A 27,604-nucleotide genomic window follows, 5' to 3' on the forward strand; every position below is an offset into this window, starting at 1 on the left:
CAAGGTTTACTAGAAGGCATTCAAGTTATTTACTGGTTGAAAACTTTAATTTCTTAGCCTTTACCCAGTTGAAATTCTAAACTTTTTCAGTCCTTTGGTAAAACGACCAGTAACTTGTGGCCCTCCGTTTCTCTTATGTGATGTGTGTCAGATATGTGTCTACATTGCAGCCTCCAGTGTTTGTCAGAAGCACAAATCTTTAGAACTCCTTAAGCATTTTTGTAGCCTAGTAACCCAAATGAACTTCTTGCAGAGATTATGTAAAGATTATGTTTCCTGAGTATTTTCCTGGTTTGTTTTCTTCTGCAGGAGAGCAGACTAGCATGTTAAGTACAAAGAATGCTCTTCCCTCTAACTAAAAATACAAAATCAGCACTTTATCTTGATTGCAACTGTTATCTTGTCTCTTTTTTGCCTCACAGAAGGCTGCAATGATCATTTGTAAATATTCCTCCGGCACACAGGCACAGGAGATGTTTTAAGTTTATACTTTCAGTGGTTAATTCTGATGCACAGATCCATTTGAGGGATACATTGCATGCTCTGTTGCACACATACTCAGCTTGCTATATTTATCCATGGCTTCTCTGAGCTGCACGTATCTGCTGTATGTTCTCTGCTGGTGAAACATCCCTTCAGACCTCGTCTGTGTTATAAATGCAGCAGCTTGGAGACAGCACACAAACGACCATGTTACAGTTCCAGTTTGAGCAAGAGCTTAGCAAAAGCTGCTGAGGCATGTACGCTCAAAAAGGGGCTAAAAGTTACTGCTTAAAAAGCGGAGAAGTTCAGGCAAAATTAAGGGAAGTGCATAAAAATGTCAGAGCAAGTGTAGCAATACTTGAAAACTATGCTGAGTGCGTTCTTAGAGGAGAAGCTAATGTCAGAAATAGGAGAGTGAAGGGGCGAGTATTGTGAACTGGAAGCTGGAAATAAGTGTCATGAACTGGTACCAGTTTTAAGTATTTAAAATGAAACTGCTGTCCATAGCAAGGATAAGGATGAAAATTGGTTCAAGCACACATACGTCTTCAGAACATCCTAGGAAATGTCATTGCATATAGCTCATCTCTACAGTGTAAAGAACCAAGTCCTGCTTTCTGATCTTGGCAGCTGCTAGCTTTGATGTCATTTCATCCTAAATGTATAATTGCTGTCCTTTTTCTCTGTACAAATTATTACCTCATAGACTTGCTGCTCTTTGGGACATGTGACAAAAACGTGAGGGTAGAAATATTGGAGAGAAAGCAGTGGTCAAAGGAGTTCTACAGAGATGAAAGAATGACTCAATACACAGATGAAATAAATGTACGATAGTCTAAGAGGAAAGAACATGGAAAATCAAGAGTGGTTAATTGTTACTGAGGCTCTCATTAACCTCTGGCTTATAATAGCATACTTTGCCTGGTTTGGTTGAGTCGTCTTTATTCCAGCCCTTTGCATTGGATGAATGTGATCTCTAGTAGACAGATGGCTGTCGGGCTTGCATCCTGTGAGTCATGAAACCAGTTGCCCTGAGATACTACCTCTGTGTGTGTCAGCAGTCTTGGTTCTACCAGCTAGATGGTGCAATAGCAAGCTGTACCAGAAAACGTACAGTAGTAAAAAAAAAAGATGTTTGGTCTGGCATCAGCACGGGGAGTACAATGTAGATAGCATCAGGTCTTTGCCAGCAATGAGTTTTTCATGGTGTACCCCAACATCTCCAACACAGGTGGTGGGATATTTTAATTCACCAGTTTTGCTCAGAAGCTCTGACTTGGAAGGCACGTTTGTGACAGCTGGATTGAATGATGCTCAGTTCTTCTCCCTAGCAGAATGTAAGGAGCTGGGGAACTCTTATGCTCCTGAGATTGGGTCTTGTCCCTTACCTGCCCAACTGCTCTGCTTCCCTCTTCCAAGGGGAGATCACCCTCTCGTACCTTTCCTTGACGTGTTTGTAGCTGGGTGAAGCAAACCTTTGAGGAAGCTGACAAGAACGGAGATGGCCTGCTGAACATTGAAGAGATCCACCAGCTGATGCACAAGCTAAACGTGAACCTGCCCCGCAGGAAGGTGCGGCAGATGTTTCAGGTTGGTGACCTCTAACACCCACTGCTATTGGGGTGAGATGGTGCTGTGTCTGGTCAGATCCAGAACAGGCTCTGGAAGTTTGCACATAAAAGTGTGTCCTCCGTTCCAGATTTTTCCAAAGTCATGTTGTTTTATGGACAAAGATGCATCAGAATGCTGCCTTAACAGAACAGGCTACATAGAATTGAATTCATTAATGCTTCATAGAAGAGTATTCATTAATAGTACTTTTTAAAATGCATTGTTGTTTTCATTGCTATGAACTGAATTATTCTATGCTGGCATTGATAGGCAATAAAGTTGTTCTATTGAAATTTTTTTTCATTTTCTTTGTGGAAAAATATTTAATAGAAACTGGCTTTATGAAAGTAATTACAGTCTTTTAAAAATTCCTCTCTTAGCCAGAATCAATTTTTTATGTCTATTGTGTGAAAACAGTTGCTATTTTCCACCAGTCCATTTGTTTACACTGTAGGAAAGGAAAGACAATCCAAGGCATAATGGAAAGCAAAATAAATTTTTATAATTTCAAAAAATGGTGCTACCCAGAATCCAGTTTGCTATAAAACACGGGGAGGTGGGAGAATCTTGTGTGGTCAAAAGTGCATTGTTTGTCTGGCATAAAGTCAGCATCTCGTGGAGCGTAGGTCACTGCAAGGGTTTGGGATGCGTTGAGATTGGTAGGGTTGTGATGCAGAGGTGAACTTGAATTGTGTTTGTTCTCACAAGCAATAAACATCGTTTAAGGTGTGGGGAGGTGGTTTTAAAATCACAGTCAACACCAGATAGCTGGGAATGAATTTCTTCTTGGCTTGCTGTGATCTGAATTTAAAGCTCAGATGACAGTCGCACTAGCAAAGTGTGGTAAATGCAGCTCCTTGAGTTCTTTAGTTTTTGCAGATATTGCTGGCTGCTGCAGGAGAAGTAGACCATTGGGAAGCTATGTGCTAATAGGAAATAGGCAATTAGTTTGCTCTGGATTATTAAAGTGCTAAAGAATGAGGTAAGGCAATTGCTAACAACCTCCAGGGAACCAATAGGGAAGGGCAAAGTAACTCTGTGACAAATCCTCAGCCCTATATCTAGCTGTCCTGCATGGCTCTTGCACTTGGTCAGCTGCAGTTGATGCTGTTTGTGAGGCAGGGTTAGAGCTTTGGGGCGAGCACCAGCAGCTCTCTGGGGGAGCATCTCTGGCTCCACAGGGATGGCTGGGCTCACAAAGCAGAATAGGTCTGTCCTGCACTGAGGACCAGAGCGTGGGGCTGCTGCTTTGGTTGGTTGTACTTGGTGGGAGTCAGTGGTGTAAACGGTGCCTCCCATCCTAGGGCAGGCCTGAATATGAATGAAGCAGCTTCTGTGAAGGGAAAGTAAAATGTCATCCTTGGAATGTAAAGCAGACCAGGCCTGCTTGTTGCATCTGCTATTAGATGGGCTCCTTTGCTCCAGAAGGAGGTTGGGCATGAACTGCTAGAGCTTTCTTGAGAAGGAAGAAGTGATAATGAGATGGAGATGCTTACTCCTTCTGGAGAGGGATTTCTGTTTGGTGAACCAGTGCAGAGACAAGCCATCAGGCCCAAACAAGTCAATGTTAGGAGGGCTGCAGAGAAGGCATTCTGACTTGCACAGTAGCAAACCCTGCCTTTTTAACACTGCTTTGAGGGCAACAAGGGGGTTTATTATAATGAGAGAGAAAGCATTGTATTACATCTATGAATAAAAGGGATTATTCTAGGAACATTAACACATTGCTACACTTTCATTTTGTCATCTGCTTACACTCTAAAACTCAACAGGAGTTGCAGCTTTCCTGAAGTTTGGTTATTGTGGAGACCTAGATAATGTTTGACAGCAGTTCTCCAGAATATATTCTTTGTTTTGAAAATCCAAAGCAATCCTCTTAGGCAGATGTTCACAGTGAAAAGCTTGCATTAACATACGTTAAGTACTGTTTTCTTCTCTTCCTACCTCTAAGGATAAACAAAAAACTGTAATCAAGACTGGGGCTGCTGGGGTTGTATTTCGGTGTGCAGTCTTAGTGCTGCTGCAGTCTTGGACCCCCTGTGGAGAGCTGACAGGGGGATCAGAGTGCTGCAGTTTGAATTACCATTAATTTAAGACTGTGGCCTTGTTTTGAATGTTTTTAAATGTCAGACTCTGTTAGAGGAGGCTAAGGGGTGAAATTACAATGTTCCTTGCTATGTTATAATCCAGGATAACTGCAGGACATGAAGGAGGGCAGTAGATCAGGAAAAAAAGCCCAGGGCGTGCTTCTTTACTTGGGAAACAAGTTCAAAACTGAAGGTGGAACTGAGACCTTCGTAGGGATCTGCAGTAGTGCTGTTTTCACCCAAAAATGCAATAGATAGGCTAAAATAATAGCAAAATGATAATACTGTGTGTATTAGGATTTGAGCCTGCGGGTTCGAATTGTTTAAATTTCTGTTCTTATATGTAACTTGTTCTGCTTTGTTCCTTGAATTCACCTGCATCCAGCATGCTTACCCATCTTTTCCTCTTAGGAAGCTGACACAGATGAAAACCAAGGGACTCTAAATTTTGAAGAATTTTCAGTGTTTTACAAGATGATGTCCTTGCGTCGAGACCTCTACTTACTGCTCCTAAGCTACAGTGACAAGAAAGATCACCTCACCGTTGAAGAACTTGCTCAGTTTCTGAAGGTGGAACAGAAGGTATGGAAATATATATTCATACATATCTACATGCTTATAAATCAGTTCAAGTACAGGGAAAAAGTGGTGTGGGAAAACTTTAGAATGGAGCACTTGGGAAAGAACTATGGGTTCTTTTCCCACTATGGAACTTAGGAAGAAATATGGGTTTCCTTTTTTGTTTAGCAATAGATGTAAATGCTTCTAGAAACAATCTGAGCTTTTTTTTTGTTACAATGTGGTAGAAGAAGGGGCAGCACCTGGAAGAAATCTCTAGCCATGCCTAAAGGTGTTGATCCAGTGGAGGTTTTCCTGCCTATCTGGGGAGAAACTGATCACTGAACTATGGAAGTTGTCTGTGGAACTCTTGGAGAAAACTGGTATGCTAGACAGTGAGGAACACTAGCACTCATGTTTACTTCTGGCAGTTGGTCCTGTGTTGTTTGCCCACCTCTTGGATCTGTGCAGAGAATATTGTTCCACAATAACCTCTGTGTTAACACCCCCCAAAAACCTACTTGTGCTTCATGAGTACAGATGCTGTGTGTTGCCTGCAATCACAGGATAGTGTCCTGTGCCATTCTGGGATCCTGCCTGTAATAACTGCTTTATCTGAGTTATCCCTGCCATAAAATTATCAAAAGTCTCTGCTTTTTTGTTGCTTGATTTTTTTCCTCTGCTGACTCTTAGGACAATTCTATGGCATGTACAACTCCTCAGTTCTTCCCTTGAAAGGGGAAGGCTCCCCTGAAACACAGAACATTGTTTTATCACTGATCTCGCTTTGACAGCCTCAACACAGAGGATTTCCTGCAAGCAGTCTGGTCCTGGCGATTCTGCCAATTGCAGCTTCAAAGCACAGTGCATTTGGATCTTCCCCTTCATGCTCTGTTCCAAGTCTTCTCGGCTCTCTACTTTTTCCTTTCTTTCCTTTTTTTTTTTTTTAAAATCATTGTCTTCTACCTGGGCGCCCTTCAGTGGAGCACCACTGACAAAGGCAACAAATGGGAAACAAATGCTCCCAAGAAGATGTGTGTGGAGATGCTGAAGAACTCAGGAGCTGCTGAAGAACAGTGGTAGAAGAAGGCACGGAGAGACTTAGACCTGTGAGTGCATGAGGACATCACGAAAGTACTGATGCAGCAGAAAAAGCGAGTTGACAGTCAAGTCTGGAATACTGCACCCATCCTATCTGCACACTACTCGAAATCCTGAGTGCAGAATGACCTATGAGCAGTAATGCTCTCAACATTTCTTCCCTCCCCCCTGCAAAAGGAAGCATGACCTCCAGAGACGAATCTCTAGGCAATGTTCTTCAGCAACACCTTGCACTTTCTTTGCCTCTTCCCTTGTCTTCTCACTTCCTAGTATCAAATGTTAAAGCAAATTTACGCTTCTGTGTTTTCAGAACGCAGATATGATGTCAGTGATCTCAGGTGAGGCAAGATTGCCTTCAAAAGCTGGTGGTGGTTCAAATCATAATGCAGCACTGAAGTGCCTCCAACCAAACCTCATACAGCTTTTGCTCTTGTCTAGCTGCTTGGCAATCTGTGGGCAGTCTGTCCAACTCCATCTGCTACTCTTTTGGCGAGGCTTTTGAATATGAGGATGGAATAAAAGGGTTTGGGCTTTTTTGTTAACTTGCTAAGCTGATGGCTTGGTTTTCTTTCTTTTTTCTTTTTTTTTTTTTTTTAAATAAGAATTCCCTGTTGCCCTTACCCAAGAGCTTGTGAAACAGATTACTTCCACTTAATTGCAGTTAAACTCAGCTCATTGAAATTGCAATTTTATGGCTTCAAATGTCAGAGAAGCAGAAAACAGGCAAAAAATAGGCTGGTTTCCTGGAAGGTACTGCAGTCTTCTTAACCATAAGTGGCTGTGAGGGAGGAACATCCCTGGATGTGCAGTCCTATCTGCATGTCTGATTGCTGTCCCACTGGGAGTGCCCTTTCCTGATAAATCGATATGAGCTTGGAAGTTGCTCCCCTGCTAAATGACAGATCGCTTCTGTGGCAAGGTCTCCAGGGGCTTTTGACTGATGGCATCTCATACTTGGCTGTAAGTTCTTGACAAAATAAGCTCTGCATACGCTCTCTTCCCTGTTGAAGACCAGCTTTGTGGTGGCTGGCCACTCTGGATCTGCCCAATATAGAGACTGGTCTCATGCTGCCCCACTGATTCGGGCCCCCTAGCGATGCTGTCCTGTATGCAGACTCTCAACTTGAGGTTGCTGTTTGTCCTTCCCTCCTTGCTGCTGTATTCATGTCACGTCAAGTGCTTTCCTTTCACAGTCAGCAGAGACCTCTTTTCTGTTCTGGATGATTATTTAATGAAGTTATGCACTTTGGTGTTGCAAACCTGAAGCATTTGGTTCTGGTTCTATAAGAGTAAGACTGCAAGAAGGGAGTATCCTGCATGCCTACTTGCCACCTGCTGCTTTCCTATGGATCAGTTACTTTGCACTATACCTCACATCTGTGCTGAGAAAACGGCCAACTGCTGAGATCCTGCCTCCAGCAACATTCTCTGCATGCTCCAGGAAAGTTTACTGCTTGTTATATGCTTGCCCTATTCCACTTCTTGTGCTTATACAAAGGGGTAATAAGTATTACTGATTGAGGTGATAACTCCATATATCATGACATTTTTCTTCCAATCTCAGTTTAGATGTAAGATGTTGATGTAGGGATTTGCTTTAATGAAATATATTTTGATTTTCTTAAAGAATAATTAACTATTAACAACTGGAGGCTAAACTTCCAGGCTGATGCAGGCTCATGGGTTGGCATCCTATCTGGATACACCTGTCACTGGCAGTTTAATTTCTACTTTCTTTGTTTTCTAACTGTTCTTCTACTTCACGTTATTTCATTTCATTTCCTATGAGAATATGGAAAACAAGGGTGATTCCTGTTCTTAGTTCTGAAGTGCTCTGCTTTTCTGGAAGAGAACATCTTCGGTAGTCCTTGCATCTAGATGCACACCAGTGATATTCGCTACCATTTGACATTCTTTCTAGTGAAAGAATGAAAAATGTAATGGAAATAAATTTATATTAGTTTCCTAAGTCTCAATCTCTCAAACTACAGTTAAAAAGCACAAATCAGTGAAGGTTTCCTTAACAGATGCTGCTTTGGGCTAGACGTTTTCGTTCTTAGAGCACATGAGTACTGTGCTCTTGCCTGTCAAGGAGTGGCATGGGATAATGAAAATGGTCATTCTAGTCAGCCTCTGCTGAAGAAGGGCTGCTCTGCATGGTGCTTGCACTCAAACAGTGATGTCTACTTGAGCTGGGATAATCAGTTATTTTCTCTATCAAATTGTTCTCATTCCCATTCTCCCATGTAATTCCAGCAGGCGTCTCATGACGTTGACTTAGCTAGGAGACATAAATGAACTGTTTGGACAAGGCTAGGCAGTGCTTCCCTGGGCAAGAGGAAAAGCAAAGGGAAGGCTGAAGGGTGGAAGGACTGGAAAATCTCTCTCCACATTAACACTTCTTTCAGCTTGCCTTACCATATGTGTTGAATTGCTCACTTGCTTTCCTTCTGTTACTACGTTTCTAATGTTGACACATCTAGTTGCTTGGTTTTTTTCCCCTTCTCTGGTAATTTTTCATGTTTAGGCTGTAGCCTTGTAGGTGCTATGAGGTATGGTTGGTCATGGTGCCCACATTTCTTAGGGAGAGCTCCACTCTTGGTAGGATCAGGATCTTACAGAAGACCAGATCCAGATAATCAGCCTGCCCTGGGCAGATTTCCATGCTGTTGAATGCCAGTGCTGGGAACGCTGAGCTATAGGAAATAATGGAAAGAGCAAATTAGTTGGAGACTACAGATGGAGCAGATTGGATGGAACTGGTTTTCCATCTGAGAGAGGAGTCCATTTGGACAGGGTTCACAAAGGGGCTGTTTTCCGTCTTAAAGAGTGAAGGCTGCAGGATCTGCAGGGTGAGCAGTCTCGCTCCTGCCTCTGCCTGAAGCAGTCGTGCTACCAGAGATCTCACTGTGGGTAAGAGAGGGGACCAGAGCACACGTTCCTCTGCTTTCAGACTGCTCCTCACACTGATTTGCACAAGGGTGTTTGAGCTGACTTTGCCAAGTGTGCAAACAGTAAACAGAACAGTGGTATGAATGAGCTGCCAAAGTTCAGTGTCGTTATTATCATTCTGTGATATAATTAGTAGAGGGAATAAAATGCACCCAACCTGAGTTTTCACTTTGGATCCATACAGCTTTAGGGGCACGCGGGTGAAAAAAGATGGTGGGTGTGATGAAAAATGCTTTCCTCTAGTTTCAGAGGAAACGTGAGCGTGCTCTGGCCTCATGAGTCAGGACCTTGACTGGGAACGTGCTGGAGCTGATGACAAAACTCCTACTTGTTTCAGAAGGACTGCTGTTTTTCGTTTTGGAATCTAATTATTTATCTCAGAGCCTGTATATTACTCTGCTAGAGAGTGAAGTCTCTTGAAAGTAATGAAATCACAGGAGTGGAAAATACTGGAAAAATGAAATCAAACCCTGCAGATCTTTTCGCATGTCTAAGTAGGTTGCACTGAGGAATAGTGCATCATAGTTCTCATTGCAGCACTACTGCCCAGCACCACTATTGTCAGTTGTGCTTGACAGCTATTTTCTTCAATCTTTCAAACTGAAATGACACAGCTGTTAGCAGTGACCACTACCTCTCATTCCTATTTTTCTCCTAAAAGGTAAGAGCCACCAGGCTGGTGGAGCACTGACAAAAATCAGGTGCTTTTACAGTAGGATTGCTGGCTGTTCCCTCCCTAATTGACTCAACTTGGTGTCTGATTACAAGATTTTAAACTGCTCTGGGGTAGATTTTGACATGCTGGTCACATAGTAGGAAAAGTAAATGTACCAACACTGTATTTTTTTGTGCAGATGAGTAATGTGACACCAGAATATTGTCTTGACATCATACAGAAGTTTGAAGTATCAGAAGAAAACAAGGAGCAGAATGTTCTTGGGATTGAAGGTAAAGCCTTTTGATTTCTAAATTAGCTTTATGTCCTGATCTATTACAGTGGAATAGAAGGGCTTTATCAGTGTTTTCATGTAGCCTGTATAGCAGTCAGCTGCACAGGTGTGCATTTTAATGAAATAGGAGAGACAGGAGTAGGTGGGCTGAATTATGCCTGGCAGTATCAACAGCCAGCATCGTGGCTACAATATGTTGCTGTATAACAGACTAATTTGGATGCCTCAGGCTTGTGTAAATTTATTGCTAGCTGTGTATTAAAACACAACACAATATGTAATTTGTAGTACAATATGTTCTAACGAAGTAACAAAAGCAAAGTTTGTGTTCTGCTCTGTGTATAGTTGGGATCTCTACTGTATGGTCCACTGAGTTATGCTTAATCTCTACTATATGGTCCATTGGTTTATGCTTATGTGAAGTAACAGAAGATCAGTTGCATTTTCCTTGAGTTTTGTTAATGAATTCTTTTAGTAACTTATGCTTGTTTGCTAAAGCAATTGTGGATGGTTTATTTATTCAAAATTCAACTTAGTATCAAATCCACATCTGAACTGGAATGAAGCAGATTAAGTGCTATGGTCTGTTAATTTGCCCAGAAGGTAGCTTTCATGAAGCAGAATGATTTGCTTGGAGATTTCTGTAGGAGTGGGGAAGTTCCTCTGTGCAGTGCTTGAGGTGGGGAGGCTGCAGCCGACGTTCTGTTTTTGCTGTTGGTTGTTAATTGGTTAATTCTGAACAGGCTCATTTCAATGCCATGTTTTGCAAATACTTGCTGATTGTGTGGAGTTTTTTGGCAGTCATGAATGTGTTTTTCTAGATTATACTTTATTTTCTAATTCAGAGCTTTTTAAAAACGGTCTGGGGACAAGGTTTGGGTCTTGGGAGTGTTCTTCTCAAAGGTGCTAGAACTCCCTCAGGATTTAAAAATAAAATAAAAAATGAGCTGCGTTCGTACCAGCAGTAGATTGATGCTGTGCACCATCCTCAGTTTGCAGAGAAAGAGGCAAGTCCCAAAAATCTAACTTACATGGTGAAAATATGGGGTACAGGAAGATCAATTCGTGCTGTGTGATTCATCAGTCTGGGGGGACAGGAGTTAACACCATATACATAAATAGAAAAAACAACCACTGGAGTGCAAGCTGTTTGCGTGGCATCTTTGAAGAACTGTTTCTTTGTTCAAAGGTTTCACCAACTTCATGCGCAGTCCTGCTTGTGATGTTTTCAATCCATTGCATTGTGAAGTGCATCAAGATATGGATCAGCCCCTTTGTAACTACTTCATCGCTTCGTCCCACAACACGTACCTGACAGGAGACCAGCTGCTGTCCCAGTCCAGGGTGGAGATGTATGCACGAGTGCTGCAGGATGGTTGTCGATGTATTGAAGGTATGTGTGTAGTATAACTTGCTAGTTGTGAGAGGTATTTTCAGCACAGTGAGTGACAGACCTAAAGCGGCCACGCTTTACTGCCTTGTTAATTTCAGATAAAACCAGTTGCAAGATTTTCATTTAATAAAAATGTGGCTTGTTAATTTGAACTTAATCAGAGTAGATTGAATAGATGGAGTGAAACTTCTGACGCCTGCATAGTTGTGTTCATGAGTTCCATTGGCAAGATTAGCAGAAAAATATAAGATCATGGGCTTCCCTTCACATGAAGCTTTTTTTGTCTTAACAGTGGATTGCTGGGATGGTCCAGATGGAGAGCCAGTAGTGCATCATGGATACACACTTACCTCTAAAATATTCTTCCGTGACGTGGCAGAAACCATCAATAAATATGCCTTCATCAAAAATGAGTAAGTGGAGAGTTGGTTTTGAAGCTAGAGCTACCTGTTCTGTGTAATTAATCTCATGTCAAAATTGAACCAGAAAGTATGAGTAGTCCGTGAAACGCTCTGAGAAGTTAAAAAGCTGATTCTGTTCTCTGTTTAAATAGGATGCAGGCAATATTGTTCAACTTCCTGAACAATACTGTCAGGGGAGCTTGAAAGCTCAGCTGAAGTTAGGAAGACCTTTCGTGTGTTTTTAACTCGGTTGTTCTTTGAGCAGTCTGAGGCTGTTCAGTATCTAGTGATTATCTTGGGTCTTTGTTTGAGCAAAACTTCCCACTCATTTCCCCTGGGAAATTCTCCTTGAAAATCAATGCTGTGCTGCTCTCTACCTAAGGAAATGCTTTATGTCAGTAGGAACGTAGTAAAGCTGTCTTATAATACAGAGATGAGAGGTAATGTTTAAATTCTAATTTGCTTTCTGTGGTTACTATATAACAAAATTTATTATCAAAATAGTAGGGAGTTGGGCTGTATATACACACAGCAGTCTCAGAAGATAATGAGTAGGCATGTAGAATTTTGAGTAGCTTGGAGAGAATAAAGGACTGGAGGAATTGGATCCTCATTTGGTGTGTGGTTGGGCTCTGGGGTTCCTTGCCTTACAATTTTGGCTCTGCCAAGAGTTTAAAAAAGAACTGGGCAAGTTTTTGGAAGAATTAAGCCTTTATGTACAGAAACAATGTCTCTAGCTCAGAAAACATTAACTGAAAATTCCTGGAGCCTGTGAGAGTGTTCTGGAAAGTACTGCCAAGTATTTCTGCTGCTCCCCAGTCTGGTCATCTTCAGAGATTTGGTCTGGCTCACTGTAGTTGCAGTTCAGACAAAAGCAAATTGATCTTGCTGCTATCATAAAGCCTTTGGAAGATGAACAGGGAGATGTTAACAAGTCCATTGAATCTGTGGATTTCAAGGCACTTGGTTATTGCAGTGTATGAAGACCATAGAGTGCAAAGGAATATTGTAATGTGTGAATAGCAAGGCGCTGCGTTGCTGAGGAGTTTCATGGTGCGTTCCTTGGTCTGTGGCTCACGCTCAGTGATCAGACACTGGCACCTGTGTGCTCGTGGGATGGGGTTGGGGATGGGGACAGAATCTCCTGCAGCGACTGTCAAAGGGATTCTGACTGCACGGGGATTTGGGAGTTCATGTGCAAAGTCCTCCCTCGCAAGGGGAGTTTGTTTCCAGGCTGCTGACAGTGTGAGAGCAAACTGCTCAGGATGGTTTGTGGTCAGCTGTGCGGGTCTGCTCTCCTAAAGCACCGTTATGTCACTGTCTGGGGTTTTGTTTCTAGGTTCCCGGTGATACTGTCTATTGAAAACCATTGCAGCATTCAGCAGCAAAAGAAGATTGCTCAGTACTTGAAGGAGATACTTGGTGACAAACTGGACTTGTCATCTGTAGTCACCGGAGATTCCAGGCAGCTTCCTAGCCCTCAAAACTTGAAAGGGAAAATCCTAGTGAAGGTAATTTGCTACTGATGGCACGTTGAAAATCTAATGGGAGGCAGCGCCTGGTATTTACTGTGTGTCTTTGGCTTTGGGGAATAAGTTTTATCTGTGCCACCATGATTGGCCCAGATGCAGTAAGTTAAAATTCCAAGCTTTTCACAGAGATACTGATATAAAACTCTCTAAACTCTAGCCTCAGCAAGTGGCCCAGAACATTTCTGTGAGTGTTTTAACAGGGCAGTTATATCAACGGTAAGGTATACAAAATTCTTTGTGCTTCTTCAGCACCTTATCTAAGGGTCTTGAACTCAGAGATGCTGATTATTATTATTTTTTTTTTAATCCGTAGCACTGAGTGAAGAAAACAGGGATGTGGTAAAAAACACATCGTTATGAATAGGAGGAAATGTGGCAATTACCTGATGCTTTCTCTTTTTCTGAAGTTTGTTGTTAGCGGGTGTTTTTCCCTATTGTTCATATTCCTGAAGTATCTAGGAAATTTATAGAAGGAAAGATTGTATGCAGTGCTTTGGAGTGATGTAAAAATGTCTGAAAACATGCATTTTCATGCATTGCCCCCTCACCCTGCTATGAGCAGTAGTTCATGAAATGAAATGAAACTATTTTCATGGTTCACCAGCTGCATTTATGAAAGAAGAGCACTTCAGAAGGTGGCTAAAGAGCAGCAAGGGAGGCTCTGCAGCACTGTGGTTAGTGTTGTATGCAACCTGAGTTGTTGGAGCCCCTCTATGCAAACATATTTGCTCTTGAAGGAATTTCAAAGGCAGAGATGTAATATGGAGGCAATGCTAGGCAGGCCATTGAGATGATGATTAATGAAATTGTAGCTCATTAAGTTGTCTAATTTACTTTGGCACATGAGGAGAATTACTCTGCTGTGAGCACTCGAGATACCATTTTTCTGTGTCAAGCTGTCTGTAGCAATTCACAGTAGGTTTGATGTTAGGTTGGACATTTCGATATAGCAGAGATATGACTGATTTAGAAAGCCTTCAGGTGCTCAGCTGTGGTTTTGCATTTCACTGAGGCAGTTTTCTTGTTCGTGAACTATGTGAGTGTGAAGCATTGGTGTTTTAGGGAGCTGAACAAGATAGCAGGTAATGCAAGTTGTTGCAAAACATAGTGAATCCAGCTTGAATAGGTCACTGAATAAAAGGCAGGAGGTCTGGCACTGTGCTGGTCTGCCATGAATTTCTGAGCTGCTCTTCCTAGCACATCTGAGTTTGGAACTTTGGGTCAGCTCTTCAGCTAACAGTGGTTGGAGCCCTGTGAACAGTCACAGAATGGTGTGCAGCTGGGCTGATGCTTCTAGAATGAGGAACTCCATTTTCAGCATCACAGAATCTACCACAAAGCCCTATCTCCCATCTCCAGTTCAATTTTAAACAGTCATATCAGGAAAGATAAAATATTTAGCTTCTTGTGGAAGTAAGCAAGTTTCTCATCTTTTTTACTACTATTTATGCTATTCTGTGCCTTTCTCTTTGAAATACAATATTGACTAATTAGCTGAAGAATTTCAAATTGTGGCCATAATTCTCGTTTTGCTACTGAGTATAAAAAAGATTTCTGGTAATACTGAGGGATTTAAACCCATGTAAACTTCAAGTCATTACCAGGACAGCATTATTCATTTCAAAAGCCAGTCCTTAAGTCAGTCCTCTTAATTTCCTCAGAAACCCAGTTCTTGTCTACCTCTGTCTGTGATAAATCAGACAAACTGCAAGTGTTCCTGCAAAAAGAGAGGATGACAAGGAAATGTAATAGCATAAAAACTTGTTTTCATAGCATTAATTTGGCCTCTAGGCCCAATTTATTAAGTAGCAGACAGCAAAACAAGAGGCAGCACCAAAAGTTACATCGTGGGAGATTCAGAACGGGCAGCAGGAAAAGGCTTTCAGCAGAGCATAGTGCAGCATGGGAAGAGGCTGCCCAGAGAGCTGAGGGAGCCTCCATCCTAAAAAGCTGGCAAGATTTGGCTACACAAAGCTCATCTAGAGCTGCCGTGGTCCTCCTTTAGCAGGAGGTTGGACTAAAGACCTTCAGAGGTCTATAGGCAGCATTGCTGCAGTTCTGAATTTGGGCCTTGCCAGAAGTGGTCAAACAGGAAAATTAAAGTTGAATGTTCCAGTAAGTACAATTCATCTTTCAGACCCTCGACTTTTTTTTTTTACCAGAAGTAACCAATAACCTGATACTCACCACTCTAATCAGATGTTGGAAACTAGACATGGAGTTGAAGTAGTTCCTTTCTAATGTAGGTATATGAAGCACAAAGTAGAGGATTAGCAACTAATGTTGAATTGCTGACTACGCGCTTGCATGAGCATGCAGTATTAAAATAAACTTTGCTGCTTCATTCATGTGATGGCTACTTGCAATGAGTTTTTTGTGTATGCATTTTCCCTTCTGATGCAGAGCCTATAACAGTCTCAGCTTCTGATTTTTGAGTTTTATTTGAAGCACACGATGGTTTGCTTGCTAGAGGTAAGCCTGAAGCACTGGGGAGGCAACTTTAAAAATTCATTGGCACTCACTGTCTTGCTCCAGAGATGGGAGATAGTGTGCTTTTTTGAACTAGCTTGCAAACGTCTTCCAATAACAAGCTAACAGAAGTACATCAAACTCCTTTTGAAGACATCATCTGTGATAATGTGGCTCCTTGAGCCAGCTTGCATGAGATAGTCTGAATTCTAAGCTCTGACCGCTTTTAAAATAAGCACTAATGGAGTAAAAGGATATTGGGGCTTTGGAGAACGTAACGCTGACCATGTGAGTACTAACTGTGAATATTTTTTTCCTCCTTTTTAGGGAAAAAAGTTGCCTTGCAGTCTTGGAGCAGATGCTGAGGAAGGAGAAGTTTCTGATGAGGATAGTGCTGATGAAATTGAAGATGACTGCAAGTTAAAATCCTGCTATGTATGTGCATGTACACATCTCCCAGAACTGTCATTCCTTGCATGTGTGTTTCATAATCCTGCTTGCTGTTGTTAGCAGACTAAGTTTTCTAACTCGGATTTCTAAGTCATGTCTCTTAAGATGCAGGAATTATATAATTCCATGTTTTGACAAGGACTGTGTTTGTTCAGAAATGCAGGACTTCTCATTTAAATCATGTAGATGACAAATATATACAGTAGCCAGCACAGTCAGCATGCTAGGCTTTTTCAAATACAAATGTACAGTGCAGTGTCATAATGGATTTATTGCACTGTGTCTAGGTGAAAAATTAAGAATAGAGACACACAAATAAAAAGAATTTGAAGTGTGAAAAATAGTTTTCAATACTTTCTCTAACATTAAAGAATGTTTTCTGTTTTCTTTATTTCTTAAGTCTTACTGTTTACTTTCCTGCTACTGATTTTATTAATGTTTTTTGTTTTTGCTAAACTGAACCTGGTGTGCAACACTGACCCATGTTATCCAACAGGTGCTTTGTTCTGGTCAGAAGTCAGCCTTGCTTCATTCATCAGTCAAAAGTTTTGAACTAAAGATATTATCAAGGGAGATTCAGAAAGAACAGATCAAAGTCAGATTAATATTTAGGAAGTATAGTGTTATTTATCTCCACTTCTGAATGCAGCCTAGTGATTTTTCCCTGTTGCCACCCAGAAGTGCCTCAGTGCAATTCTCATTAGCTGTTTATGGCTTGCATCCTGAGCTTTTAATTTGCCTGTATCATTTTGGCTGCTATTAGTAACTGAAAGATTTCCAGAGTAGCTGGGATTTGCTTTAGAGACAACAGAAGTCCCCACCTGAAGTGGTTCATTAGAAGGCAATGTTTGTGTTGGTCCAATTCAGTTTCCAATTCATTGTCGTGTGCTGCTGAATAGGAGCACTCTGTAATCCCCGTGTGCTCTGCTAGCACGACTTCTGATGTGCAGAAAGACCCAAGAGAAAACCTGCAGTCCATAATGCAGAAAGTCTTTTGTGTCCAGGAAGGGAGTCTGTTAGGACAGGCAGCTGCTCTCCTCCTGCCTCAAGAGAACTCTTGTGCCCCACAGGGAGAGGAATGCCAGGTGCACACTGCTGTTCTCAAGGATCCTATTTTAAGCATCTTATGTAAGAGACCATTTGGTGTTTGTACAGTCAGTGCTGCTATTAACTCAGATGATTCTGTCATTTGGTTGTAATTGTTTCCTCTCTTGTTGGAGCAGGAATCTAGTAGCCATTAGGTTGTTTGATATCATTGAGGAAATCTGTTGGTGATTAAGTTGTGAATTTGTGCTATGCTCAGAAAGAGGAGGTCGGACTTGTGACTGTTTGAAACACCAGGACCTGGGCTGGGCTGCTCTGTGCAGTGGGCAGCACTTTGGTGAGGCCTGCAAGGGATGTGTCAGGGACCTGAAGGGAAGAAAGGAAGGTGGCAGTGACAGTAAAAACCCCAGTTGGACAGGATTAGGCAAGAAGCTTTTTCTTGTTCAGAGAAGGGCAATGGTGGGAGTGCCTGAGGCACGTGCAGTGGTCTCTCAGGCTGACCCGGAGGTGGTGGATGTAATAATCTGTTTTACCTGGATCTCTTAATGCTTTTCAGAGTAACGGTGCAACTGAGCATCAGGTGGAATCTTTTATAAGAACAAAGCTTGAATCTCTGCTAAAAGAGTCCCAGATCAGGGACAAAGAAGATCCTGACAGCTTCACAGTGAGAGCACTGCTAAGGGCAACTCATGAAGGTTTAAGTGTTAACCTGAAGCAGGTAGGTGGGTGTTTTTTTCCTTCATTTCTGGGTATGAAATAAGGTGATGTGTTGCGCATTCCAGTGACTTATGAACAGCTGCTGATAGTTTTGTTTTATCTAAAATGAAAACATGAAATAGTTTCAGATAAAATGTCTAAGGATTTAAGTGATTGAATATGAAGAGTATCTCTCTCTGACCTGTTTTATTTTCTTCTACGTGTTGGAAGCAAGTAATTCAGGAAGCATCGATACTGCAAATAGTTGCCTTAGTCCTGCTGTGACTGACCATGGTAATTCAGCAGTGCTGTTTCCTGTAATGCACAGGATTGTGCTTTTACTGCCTGAAGCCAGGGTCTGTTTTTTTCACACCCAGACTGTTTCATGGTTGTGATATGTTTTTATTTCCCTTTTGACATCAAATTATTATTACAAAGCTATTGCAATAAAAACGTATTGGGATTTTGAATACACCAGGGCAGTTTGTACCTCAAATCCATAGTCACCATATTTTCACCTCAGCTGAATGCAAAATCTGTTTCATAAGCTGAGAATGAATTGTTCTGAGGGATGTACCTACTCAAATGATATGGTCTCCGAGGTCAACTACATGCAGTTCTTTCTGCACATCTTCCCAATCCATAGGTTTTATGTCATTCTTGTCAATCTTTTTGCAAGACTGGAGCTATGACACCTTTGCCTGAAGCCAGGCTTGACTGCATAGAATATGCTCATCTTGTCCTGGTGCTTGAGATGTCTGGTCACATCTGTGTTGTGATGGGAAGGGGCTGTGAGCATCCGAAGGTCAGAGCCACCTGACCTTGCATAGAGAGGTTGTTTCCAGATTGTGATTTAGCAGCTGAAGCAGGCAGCTTGCCTCTTTACTTTGGCCTCTGTGTGGTTGTGGAAGTGGAACTTCAGAGAGCAAACTGTTAGTAAACACGATTTGATACGAGCCACTTCAGCATTACTTTGAGTTAGAGCAATGTTTGAACATCTGTCAGGTTGTAATATCTCTAATATTTTGTGATTGACTTATTTAAAATTATTGTTGGACATCAAGATCCCTTCCTGCAGCAATGCGATGCGAACACTGGGGGGATGCCTGACCCTTTTCTCAAGGGTCTTTAAGCAGTACAGAGCTGAGCAATGAGTAGTAACAAGAGGTAAAATAACTGGCAGATTGGTTGATATCAGCTGTTGACTAAGATGGAAGGAAATTATAAATGGTTAAATGTGCTGGCTTGATGATTCCGTAACTTATTTGCTCACTTTGGCAGCCCTGTTGTAAAGCTCTGCTCTGACAGTTGCTGTGTAACTGCTGAGCCAGAGGCAGGCTGCTGGCATTGGCTGTGTACTTTTCAAACCTCTCTTTCCTTCCCTTCCTCACTGACAGACTTCCAATTTTCCAGAAGATTTGCTAATTTTCAGTAACTGAAAAACCCAAACCAAAGAAGAACCCAATGTTTTACGATGCAGATTCACATGCTATTGCCAGTAGATGCCATGTTCTCTATGAAGGTTTTTTATATGTTTGTGGAGTTGTTTTTGGGGTGTGGGAGAGGAGAGGGGCAGTGTGTCCTGTCAGTCAGTTTGGATTTGCTGTTGGCAATGCCAAATACTCATTCTTATCTGAGAGAGACACAACCTTCATCTGCTTGGGTTTCCTTCTCCACTTTATGCAGATTTTCAGCCTGAGCTAGGAGCAAATTTTTGAATGTAGATACGGTGATTATTGGTGAACAATGCACCTAATGCTTCTGTGGTTGTTATGGCCAGAGGTAATGTGCAACACAATGCAGTGATGCTTGGAGTTTGCTGGAATCGCTGAAATGCTGGGGGAATATTCCTCAGCATCTTTGGGTCTTTATTTTGCTCTTTGAAAGAAGAAGGGATATGTTTTTCTGGCAGGAAAAAGCTAGGTGCTGCCAGGAGTTATCAAAGCCATGTCCAGGGGCACGGCTGTGGGTGTGATGAAGCTTGGGCTCCAGGCTGTCTTTTAGCTTTATTTTTTTCCTCTCCTTTCCTTTGTGGCTATTTTTATGCGCACTTTCAGGTGTTTGTTTTTTATCGCTGTTGTTTTTGGCTGGATTGGTTTTTCTCTGTGCTTGGTTGCTGTCTTGAATATTAATGTTCATTTTTGTCTTCCTCTTGGAGGATTGCTCATCTAAATTAGAAAAGTCCTTTCATGAAATAGTTTTGAATTTGTGTTCAGAGATCAGTGTGTTGTGCTTAGACTTTAATTCCCTTTTACCTTTATTCTCCTGTGCAAATAATTATTCTCTTGTGTATTCTCACACAGTGGTGAATCAGAGTGGCATGCCAAAGCTTGTATTGGGTTAAAGCCCAGTGTCTTTTAGAGACTGTAGTGGACTCTAAAAGTCTGAAGGTATCCACTTACACTCGTTTTTCCAACTTTCCCTGTACAGAACCTGGACACGAAAGAAAGTGGGAAAAAGTCTCATAGTCGATCGTTAATGGGCAACTTTGGTAAACACAAAGTAAGTAAAACGAGAGTGATTTTGCTGGTCTGTCTGACTGTTCTAATGGCACAGGGTATGATTTATTGCGTGGTGTGCTTGGAGGCAATGAGGAAGGACTGCTTGATTACAGTGGTGTAGTTATTGCTGTTTAGAAGAGTGTAGCTGGCAAGAGTATGGAGAATCATCCAGAGACAGTCGCTGTACCTCGGAAAATCTTGCCTGGCCATAAGGATAATCTGAATTAGTGAAGGATAATTGCTGATATTTCTGATCACGCTTACAGCAGCAGCAGAGCAGTCTATACAAATGCCTCGATATGTTTTTGTTTTCCAGACTTCTGTCCATAAAGCTGATGATGTTTTTACTGGGGGTCTGGTTTTACCTTGTTCCACGCTCTGAGCAGGGCTGTGCAATGCCCTCCTGCCTGGCTTCTCACACAGGGGCTGCTGTGACTGAGCAGTGGCTCTGGTCCCACACACCTGCTTTGTAAAAGCGCTTTTTCCTCTGATCAGTTCATGGTTTGGCATGCACTATTTATATATCTGTAGCTACTGGGTCAAATTTTTTGCTTCTCTGGGTCTTCACTGGAGCAACTGCACCGAACCAAGCAAGAGTTAATGCAGTCAAAATGAGCGTGAGGTTTCCTGTTCCACCTGTGTGCGCTGCCTGAGCAGACAGCAGCCATCAAGAGGGACGAAGAGCCTGCGTTTCCTCTTGTTCTGTTGGTGGGAAAACAAATGCTGTGGGGTGAGATGTCACATACACGAGTCAGCTACTAAAAACAGATGGTTATAGTGAGAGCTGGAAAGCATATCAATAATTTTAATTGCTTCCACTAGCTATTCTAATGGATATAGCAGGGGGGAGAGACTGTCCACTTAATCTCTGCTGGGGAAAAAGAGGTCTGTGTGTGTAGTTTTTTATATATAATGATCTTAGTGTAGGTCAAGTCAGGGGGGACTTGCAGTAATTTCTCCCTCACACCTTTCCAGCTAAAGGGGATGCCTGGGAAAGATGATTACTGTTGATCTTCTTGCAGATGCAGAATTATCCAACGAGGAAAATGGACTTGTGATGTTTTCGGCCCTTGTTCCATGTATATGTGTGTAAAATCTTTAGAACCTCCAGTGGAGGAGAGAATGCCAAGGCTGGCAACTCCTGCAAGTTAATTGCAGGGATCATTAGGAAGTATTACTTTTCAGAAAGGGTGGTCAGGCACTGCAATGGATGCCCAGGGAGGTGGTGGAGTCACCGAGCCTGGGGGTGTTCAAGGAAAGGATGGATGCTGTGTTGAGGGACGTGGTTTAGTGGGAGCTATTGGGAATAGGTGAACGGTTGGACTGGGTGATCTTTTAGGTCTTTTCCAACCTTAGTGATTCTATGATTCTATCAGTCCAAACCTTTGAACCACTCAAATGGTCTCCAATGTGGTCAACTTTATTTCAGCGCTGAACAGAGCAAACTCAAAATATAAACCAAATTATGTGCATTATTAGTTTATTACAGCAGGAGAAATGAATTCTGTGCTCAATTATCATCAAACTGAATGAGCTGGAGAATACAGAGCTTTCAGTTATATTGTTGATTATCTCATGATGAGAAGGGAATTAAAGAAACTCTCCTTTGAACTCATTTGAACAGTAAGTGTTACAAAACATGTAATGTTGCTGAAATTGGACACTGTGAAAGCATCGACACATGCAAAAAGATGCTGCTATTTAATCTTTTTATCATAGCTAGTTGCTTTGATGTACACTACAGTAAATTGGAGTGATTTGAATGTTCTTTTGCATGGCTCAAAAGACAGCAGAAAAAAAGAATTTTGCCCAGAGGTTGGTTGTGTTCTCAGCTTCATGAGTCCACTTGTTAAATTCTCTAAATTGTGAAGGGAGAGAGAGAGAGAAGCATAGGTGAGTGCAGTGCACTGTACATGCACGTGTTGCAGTTTGTTAAATATGGTACTGGCTTTTGGAAATCCAGCAGGACCAGCGGAGGGGTGCAGAGCTGAGAGCTGTCCTCTCTGTTTCCCCCCAACTTATCCCCATTTACAGCCTGTTTGTGGCAGGAGGAAAGCTGCAGAGTGTGCATGGTGTGCTGCAGTGGGTCCTGGTTTGCAAAAATGTTTCTCTTGCAGCTTGGCCCTCGCTGCTGGCCAGCAGGTAGACCTGCTCTCTGGGTTTGTGGATAAGTGGTGTATCCTTGCAGAAATATCCTGTACACTAATGTCGTTGTGCTTGATTCTTTCCCATCAGAAAGCAGGGAAGGCAACGACCAAATGTAGCACATCAGATGATGATGAAAGTCAGCAAAACTCTTCGGGAAAGGAAGCAGGGCAGCTGCACAGGTGAGCTAAGCATCCCCGCATTTTCAGCTCAGTTGGATTAGTAGCACGTTGTTGTTATTAATACGTGTCTGTCAGAGCCTAAGTCGGGTTTTACAAGGCAAGGCATTTATGACAGCTCTGTTGGGATATGTTTTGCTATGACTGCTTTAGCCTGAGAGTTTGAATATGTAGGCTTTGATAGGTTGCAAACAGCAATTGCCCTTAAACTGAAAGGAAATGCGATAGAATACTTTCCTAATGGAAAAATGCCAACCTACATTTTGCGTGCTGTAAATAGTGCTCAAAGAAAACTGCTTAGCCTAAGTAGGGATACATCACAGCCCTGTCAGCTTTATTACATCTGAGAATGTAAAGAAAAAGCAATCAAAAAACCCCTTTGAGAATGCGTTTGCTGTCATTGAAAAGCTCCTTGGAGGCAACTCGAAGCTGTCTGCCTTTGCTTTGTCTGGAGAAGCCATTGTTTGGCTATTTCATTATGGTGTAAATAAAGAATGTTGTTTGTGCATTGTGACTGAAAGTACAGGGGAACAGTCATCTGAAAGACTGCTGAGAAACCTCTGTAAGGAGACTAGCCCCACAGAGTTCCCTGCTTACAGCACCTTTCTTTGCAGCTTGAGTTGTACAGCTGTTTGTTTCCTTACTGATGAAAAATAAAGGGAATTCATATATGCTTTAAATATTGAAAAACTCCTGCTTTGTTTTATGTGTTAAATATAAATCAGTAGATTGACTCGTCGAAGGAAAACTGTGAAGCTGTGCCGAGCTCTGTCTGACCTCGTGGTGTACACAAACTCTGTGGCAGCCCAGGATATAGTAGATGATGGTAAGTAGATGTCTGCAGTTTGTTCAAAGCGCTCACGTCTAGGATTTTGCAGGAAAAAAGACCCTGGCAATTAGTATGAACTCTTGCTTGGCTTTCCTTGCAATTCTTGAAACTTGAGAGTAGACAGAAGGCACTCCTGAAAGAGGAGACTGGTGCCCTTCAATTAAATTATACAGGTTGAGTATGACAAGACTCACTCTGATCTTCCCCTTGATTAATGCCAGTATAGCTGAGGTCTGAGCTCAGGCCTCCATGCCCTGGGATTGCTTTGTAACTCGTTTGTTGGTTAACAATGCATTCAGGATCAACAGGGAATGTGCTGTCATTCAGTGAAACCAGAGCCCACCAAGCAGTGCAGCAGAAGGCTGAACAGTTCATGCTTTACAACCAGAAACAACTTACGAGGATCTACCCATCGGCGTACCGGATTGACTCCAGCAACTTCAATCCTTTGCCTTACTGGAATGTTGGTTGCCAGTTAGGTGGGTGTTGCATGAGAATCTTGTTTCTGACTTCTTGGCTTTGTGCTGAGTAAATACGATCTTTATTGGTGACACTCAAGTCTTCTCATTTAACAGTGGCACTAAACTACCAGTCTGAGGGACGTATGATGCAGTTAAATGAAGCGAAGTTTAAGGTTAATGGCAACTGTGGTTATGTCCTCAAACCTCAGCAGATGTGCAAAGGTAATGTTCCACTTATATTTATTACTAAATAATAATAAATATAAAGGTAACAGAGGAATGTCAGAGGCAATTGGGTGTTTGAAGCTAGTTAAAGAACTCAACGCCAGAAACTTGTTGTTGTCAATGTCTGTGCAGATGTGCAAGAAATGTGAAGGCTGTTGATCTGAGTTGTAACTGTGGAGCATTTGTAAGGTTACTATATTGTAGAAGAATTTTTTTTTAGGGCAGGAGTCCTAAAAAAAAGAAGTCCTCCTTATTAGCAAGGATGGTCTTTTAATAATGTGAGGGTTTTCTTGTTTGTTTTTAAAATGGAATGAGTTTTAAAATTCATTAACAGCTGTTTTGTGCTCTCAAGTTAGTAGCTGATGTGTGCTGTGTGTATACATATTGCTTGTGGGGGTGAGGGGGAGTACCTTTAATTGAGTGCATCTATCCTTACACCTGCTTTCATTGCTTGCCAACTTTCAGGCTCGTTCAACCCCTATTCTTCAGATCCACTTCCTGCCAGTCCTAAGAAGCAGCTCATCCTGAAAATCATCAGTGGACAGCAGCTGCCTAAGCCTCCTGACTCAATGCTAGGAGACAGAGGAGAGGTAAAGCACTTGTTACCAACCAGTGCTTTTATGGCAGATTCTAGAATGACCTGGCAGCCTTTGACTCAAAGAATTTTTCTCCTTATTTAAATGAACCAACAACTCTCAGATATTGTCAAGCTTTCAGTCATCAATATTGGCATTTTCCAGAGTCTGTATGCTGCATGCAATGGTTAACAAGTAACTTGGTTTGTATTTTGAAAATGACTCTCATCTGGCCCTGGCTTTTGAGACTATAAACCACACGCCAGCACGGTTTGTGAAGCCATGTTGCATGAGTGTGCTGCTTGGAAATTGCAACAGTTCTTGAATAGGAATTTAAGTTAATTCTTTGTGTGAGTTTCCTTAGAATTGACCTTCGCTTATATCACTGGCTTGTTTTTAATGTATTGTTGTTTCTAAAATAGATAATAGATCCCTTTGTCGAGGTGGAAATCATTGGGTTACCCGTTGACTGCTGTAAAGATCAGACCAGGGTGGTTGATGACAATGGTAAGATAATCAACAGATTTCCTTTTCTTGAGAAAAATATGAAGTCATTACAAATGATTCAGTGTCTGTTATTGCTTTGTAAATTGCAGAGCCTCTTACTTTATGAAATCAAATGACTTTCTTCTAAATTAATTCTGCTTTCTGACCAGAATTTCTGGCGTAGGAGACACGAGTGAGAACTGTTCTACCACAATATCTATCTCCTGGATTGATTCTAAATCTCATTTGGGCAGAAATTCCAAATATTTGGATGTGTAAAATAATGTATAATATCAAATGAAATAAAAACAAATCATGACATAAGCCATTTTATGGCCACCTCCCCCATTATGGGAAGGAGGTGAAGAACAGAGTGGGATAGCCTGCTGCAGCAAGGGAGGAGGCTGTTAGCTTTTGTGAGCAGTTGCTCACAATACTGTGAGGGGGTGGAAGAGAGGAGTTCCTCTTTTGTCTTTCACCTACCACAGTTCTGTGAAACAGCAGCCAGCCTCACTGTCCCTGCCACTACACAACCAGAACCATTTTTTGGTAAAAACTGCCTGGCAGGTGGATTTCTTACTCTCAGTTATTTCTATAATGGAGATTGAGAGATTGTAGACATAGATGAGCAATGTGTAAATGAGTGTTCGTTGCGTATTTGGTCTGTTTGTTTCTCGTGCCTCTTGCTGTGATTCATGAAAATTGAGACCAGTGCTTGCTCTGACTGTGTTTCTGAAACTTTCTGCTCCATTTGTGTTACAGGGTTTAATCCTGTTTGGGAGGAAACGCTCACTTTTACCATCCACATGCCTGAAATAGCTTTGGTTCGATTTCTTGTTTGGGATCATGACCCTATTGGGCGAGACTTCGTTGGACAGAGAACGCTGGCCTTTAGCAGTCTTGTACCTGGTTAGTTCCGTGTGGTTTTTCTTGAATTAGATGTTTAAACAAAGATCAAATGCCTTTGGATTGCAAGTTTAAAACTAGGTGTCAACATAGCACGTATGCCTACATCTCCAAGATTTCATGTGTGAACTTGGGCAGTTCTGCAATGTTAGGGTTGTGCATTCACTGTTGAGTTTGGGTGGCTGGGATTGTGGAAATTTCTGCTGTCTTTCACTTGGGGCAGATTGCACTGTGAGACTTGGAAAACTCCTAAGGACAAACTAGGTTTTATTTAAGACAGCAGGTGTGTATGTTCCACTTTCACAGACACTCGTTGCCAGTTGTCCACAAAGCACACACAGCTGACTGGGATGCAATATTTTAATTTTACCAGGTTATCGACATGTGTATTTAGAAGGACTGACAGAAGCCTCCATATTTGTTCACATAACCATTAATGAAATCTATGGAAAGGTAGGTATATTTGCAAATTGTACGTATTTTATGAGATTTTGATTTAATTCTTCTGACAGAAATGAATCCTAGTGCATTTAAAATGTTTTGTAGAGTTTACAATGTGTTTTGTATGTCGTGCCTAGCTAACTCTGCAACTGATCAGTAGTAAAGTTTAAAGAAATTATTCAGTTCATACCAGGGTGGAATGAGCTGAGGACTGTAACTGCACCAGGACTTGGTATTTGGAAAGCACAGGAGCTGATTTGTCATAAATCTCATAGGTTTTAGTGCATACCTCTTGTTGCTTTTCTGAAAGATTACTTATTTTAAAGCTTGTTTTTAAAATGAAAGCAAAAGCACGGTGCTTCTTCTCTGCTTCAACAGCCTTCATGAACAGCTTTCTGAAGGTCAGTGGAGATCAACAACATACAGAAGTTGAGGCCAGGCTCAAGAGTCTACTAAAATAAAATGGACCTCTGTAGTGATTGAAAAATAATAATAATCAATTAAGGGTGTAGATGAAAAGAATGCTAGCTTTCAGTCTTTCTCCCTCTTGAGAGCAGATGCAGAGAATATTATGTCAAAGCTATTTCTGATAAGCAGCTTTTTGTCTGTTCTGGAGCCCTGTAGTTATCTCTGTGTGTAAGATCACAGCTCTGCAAGTACCCAAGGAGATCTCAGTAGAATGCAGAGAGGAGATAACATAGGCAAGGCCCAGGGGCTGAGATTTGGTGCAATCCCAATCCTCGCTTCACTCCATTACCTTTATCCACACCGATCCTGTTGGCTGAATGATGTAGTGATGCCCTTTAAGCCACTCAGATGTGTGTCTTGCTCTTGGCATCCTTGCCTCAGCTCAGGGATCAGTGTTTCAGTGCACTCTCTGCTTTGCCCCTGGAAGCGTTCCTACTGCCAGGGAGATGTTGGAGAGAATGGCACTGACTGTACCTGACCTGTGTGTGCTCTGTGCACAAAGAGAAGCTCGTAGTGTTCCAGGTAGTCTTCATCACCCCTGAATCTGTTAAAAGAATTGTAGAGTGAACAGCTTGGGTTACATCTGCAGCATATTGTGTAGATATGTACACGTCTGTACTGTGTAGAGTTTTGGTTATTGTCTGGAGGGGAGCCTGTTTGA

The 27,604-nt window shown here is 41.9% G+C and overlaps 1 protein-coding gene across 4 annotated transcripts in view; it reads left to right on the plus strand.

The window, feature by feature from the left end:
• PLCH1 (phospholipase C eta 1) overlaps positions 1–27,604 on the plus strand; it is a 63,116-nt gene that overhangs the window by 29,071 nt on the left and 6,441 nt on the right. For 3 of the 4 annotated variants that reach the window (XM_052686075.1, XM_052686076.1, XM_052686077.1), the window contains exons 5-21: positions 1,944–2,073; positions 4,593–4,763; positions 9,647–9,740; positions 10,932–11,135; positions 11,428–11,548; positions 12,876–13,047; positions 15,865–15,972; positions 17,588–17,749; positions 20,158–20,229; positions 22,464–22,555; positions 23,278–23,378; positions 23,681–23,860; positions 23,957–24,064; positions 24,533–24,657; positions 25,065–25,149; positions 25,891–26,037; positions 26,408–26,487. In XM_052686075.1, the coding sequence (XP_052542035.1) occupies positions 1,944–2,073; positions 4,593–4,763; positions 9,647–9,740; positions 10,932–11,135; positions 11,428–11,548; positions 12,876–13,047; positions 15,865–15,972; positions 17,588–17,749; positions 20,158–20,229; positions 22,464–22,555; positions 23,278–23,378; positions 23,681–23,860; positions 23,957–24,064; positions 24,533–24,657; positions 25,065–25,149; positions 25,891–26,037; positions 26,408–26,487 (2,152 nt within the window). The remainder of the gene's footprint in view (positions 1–1,943; positions 2,074–4,592; positions 4,764–9,646; positions 9,741–10,931; positions 11,136–11,427; positions 11,549–12,875; positions 13,048–15,864; positions 15,973–17,587; positions 17,750–20,157; positions 20,230–22,463; positions 22,556–23,277; positions 23,379–23,680; positions 23,861–23,956; positions 24,065–24,532; positions 24,658–25,064; positions 25,150–25,890; positions 26,038–26,407; positions 26,488–27,604) is intronic. The other variant, XM_052686078.1, reaches the window with a different exon arrangement.

This window comes from Tympanuchus pallidicinctus, unplaced genomic scaffold (genome assembly GCF_026119805.1).
Source record: "Tympanuchus pallidicinctus isolate F22 unplaced genomic scaffold, pur_lepc_1.0 scaffold22, whole genome shotgun sequence".
Classification (NCBI taxonomy): Eukaryota; Metazoa; Chordata; class Aves; order Galliformes; family Phasianidae; genus Tympanuchus; species Tympanuchus pallidicinctus.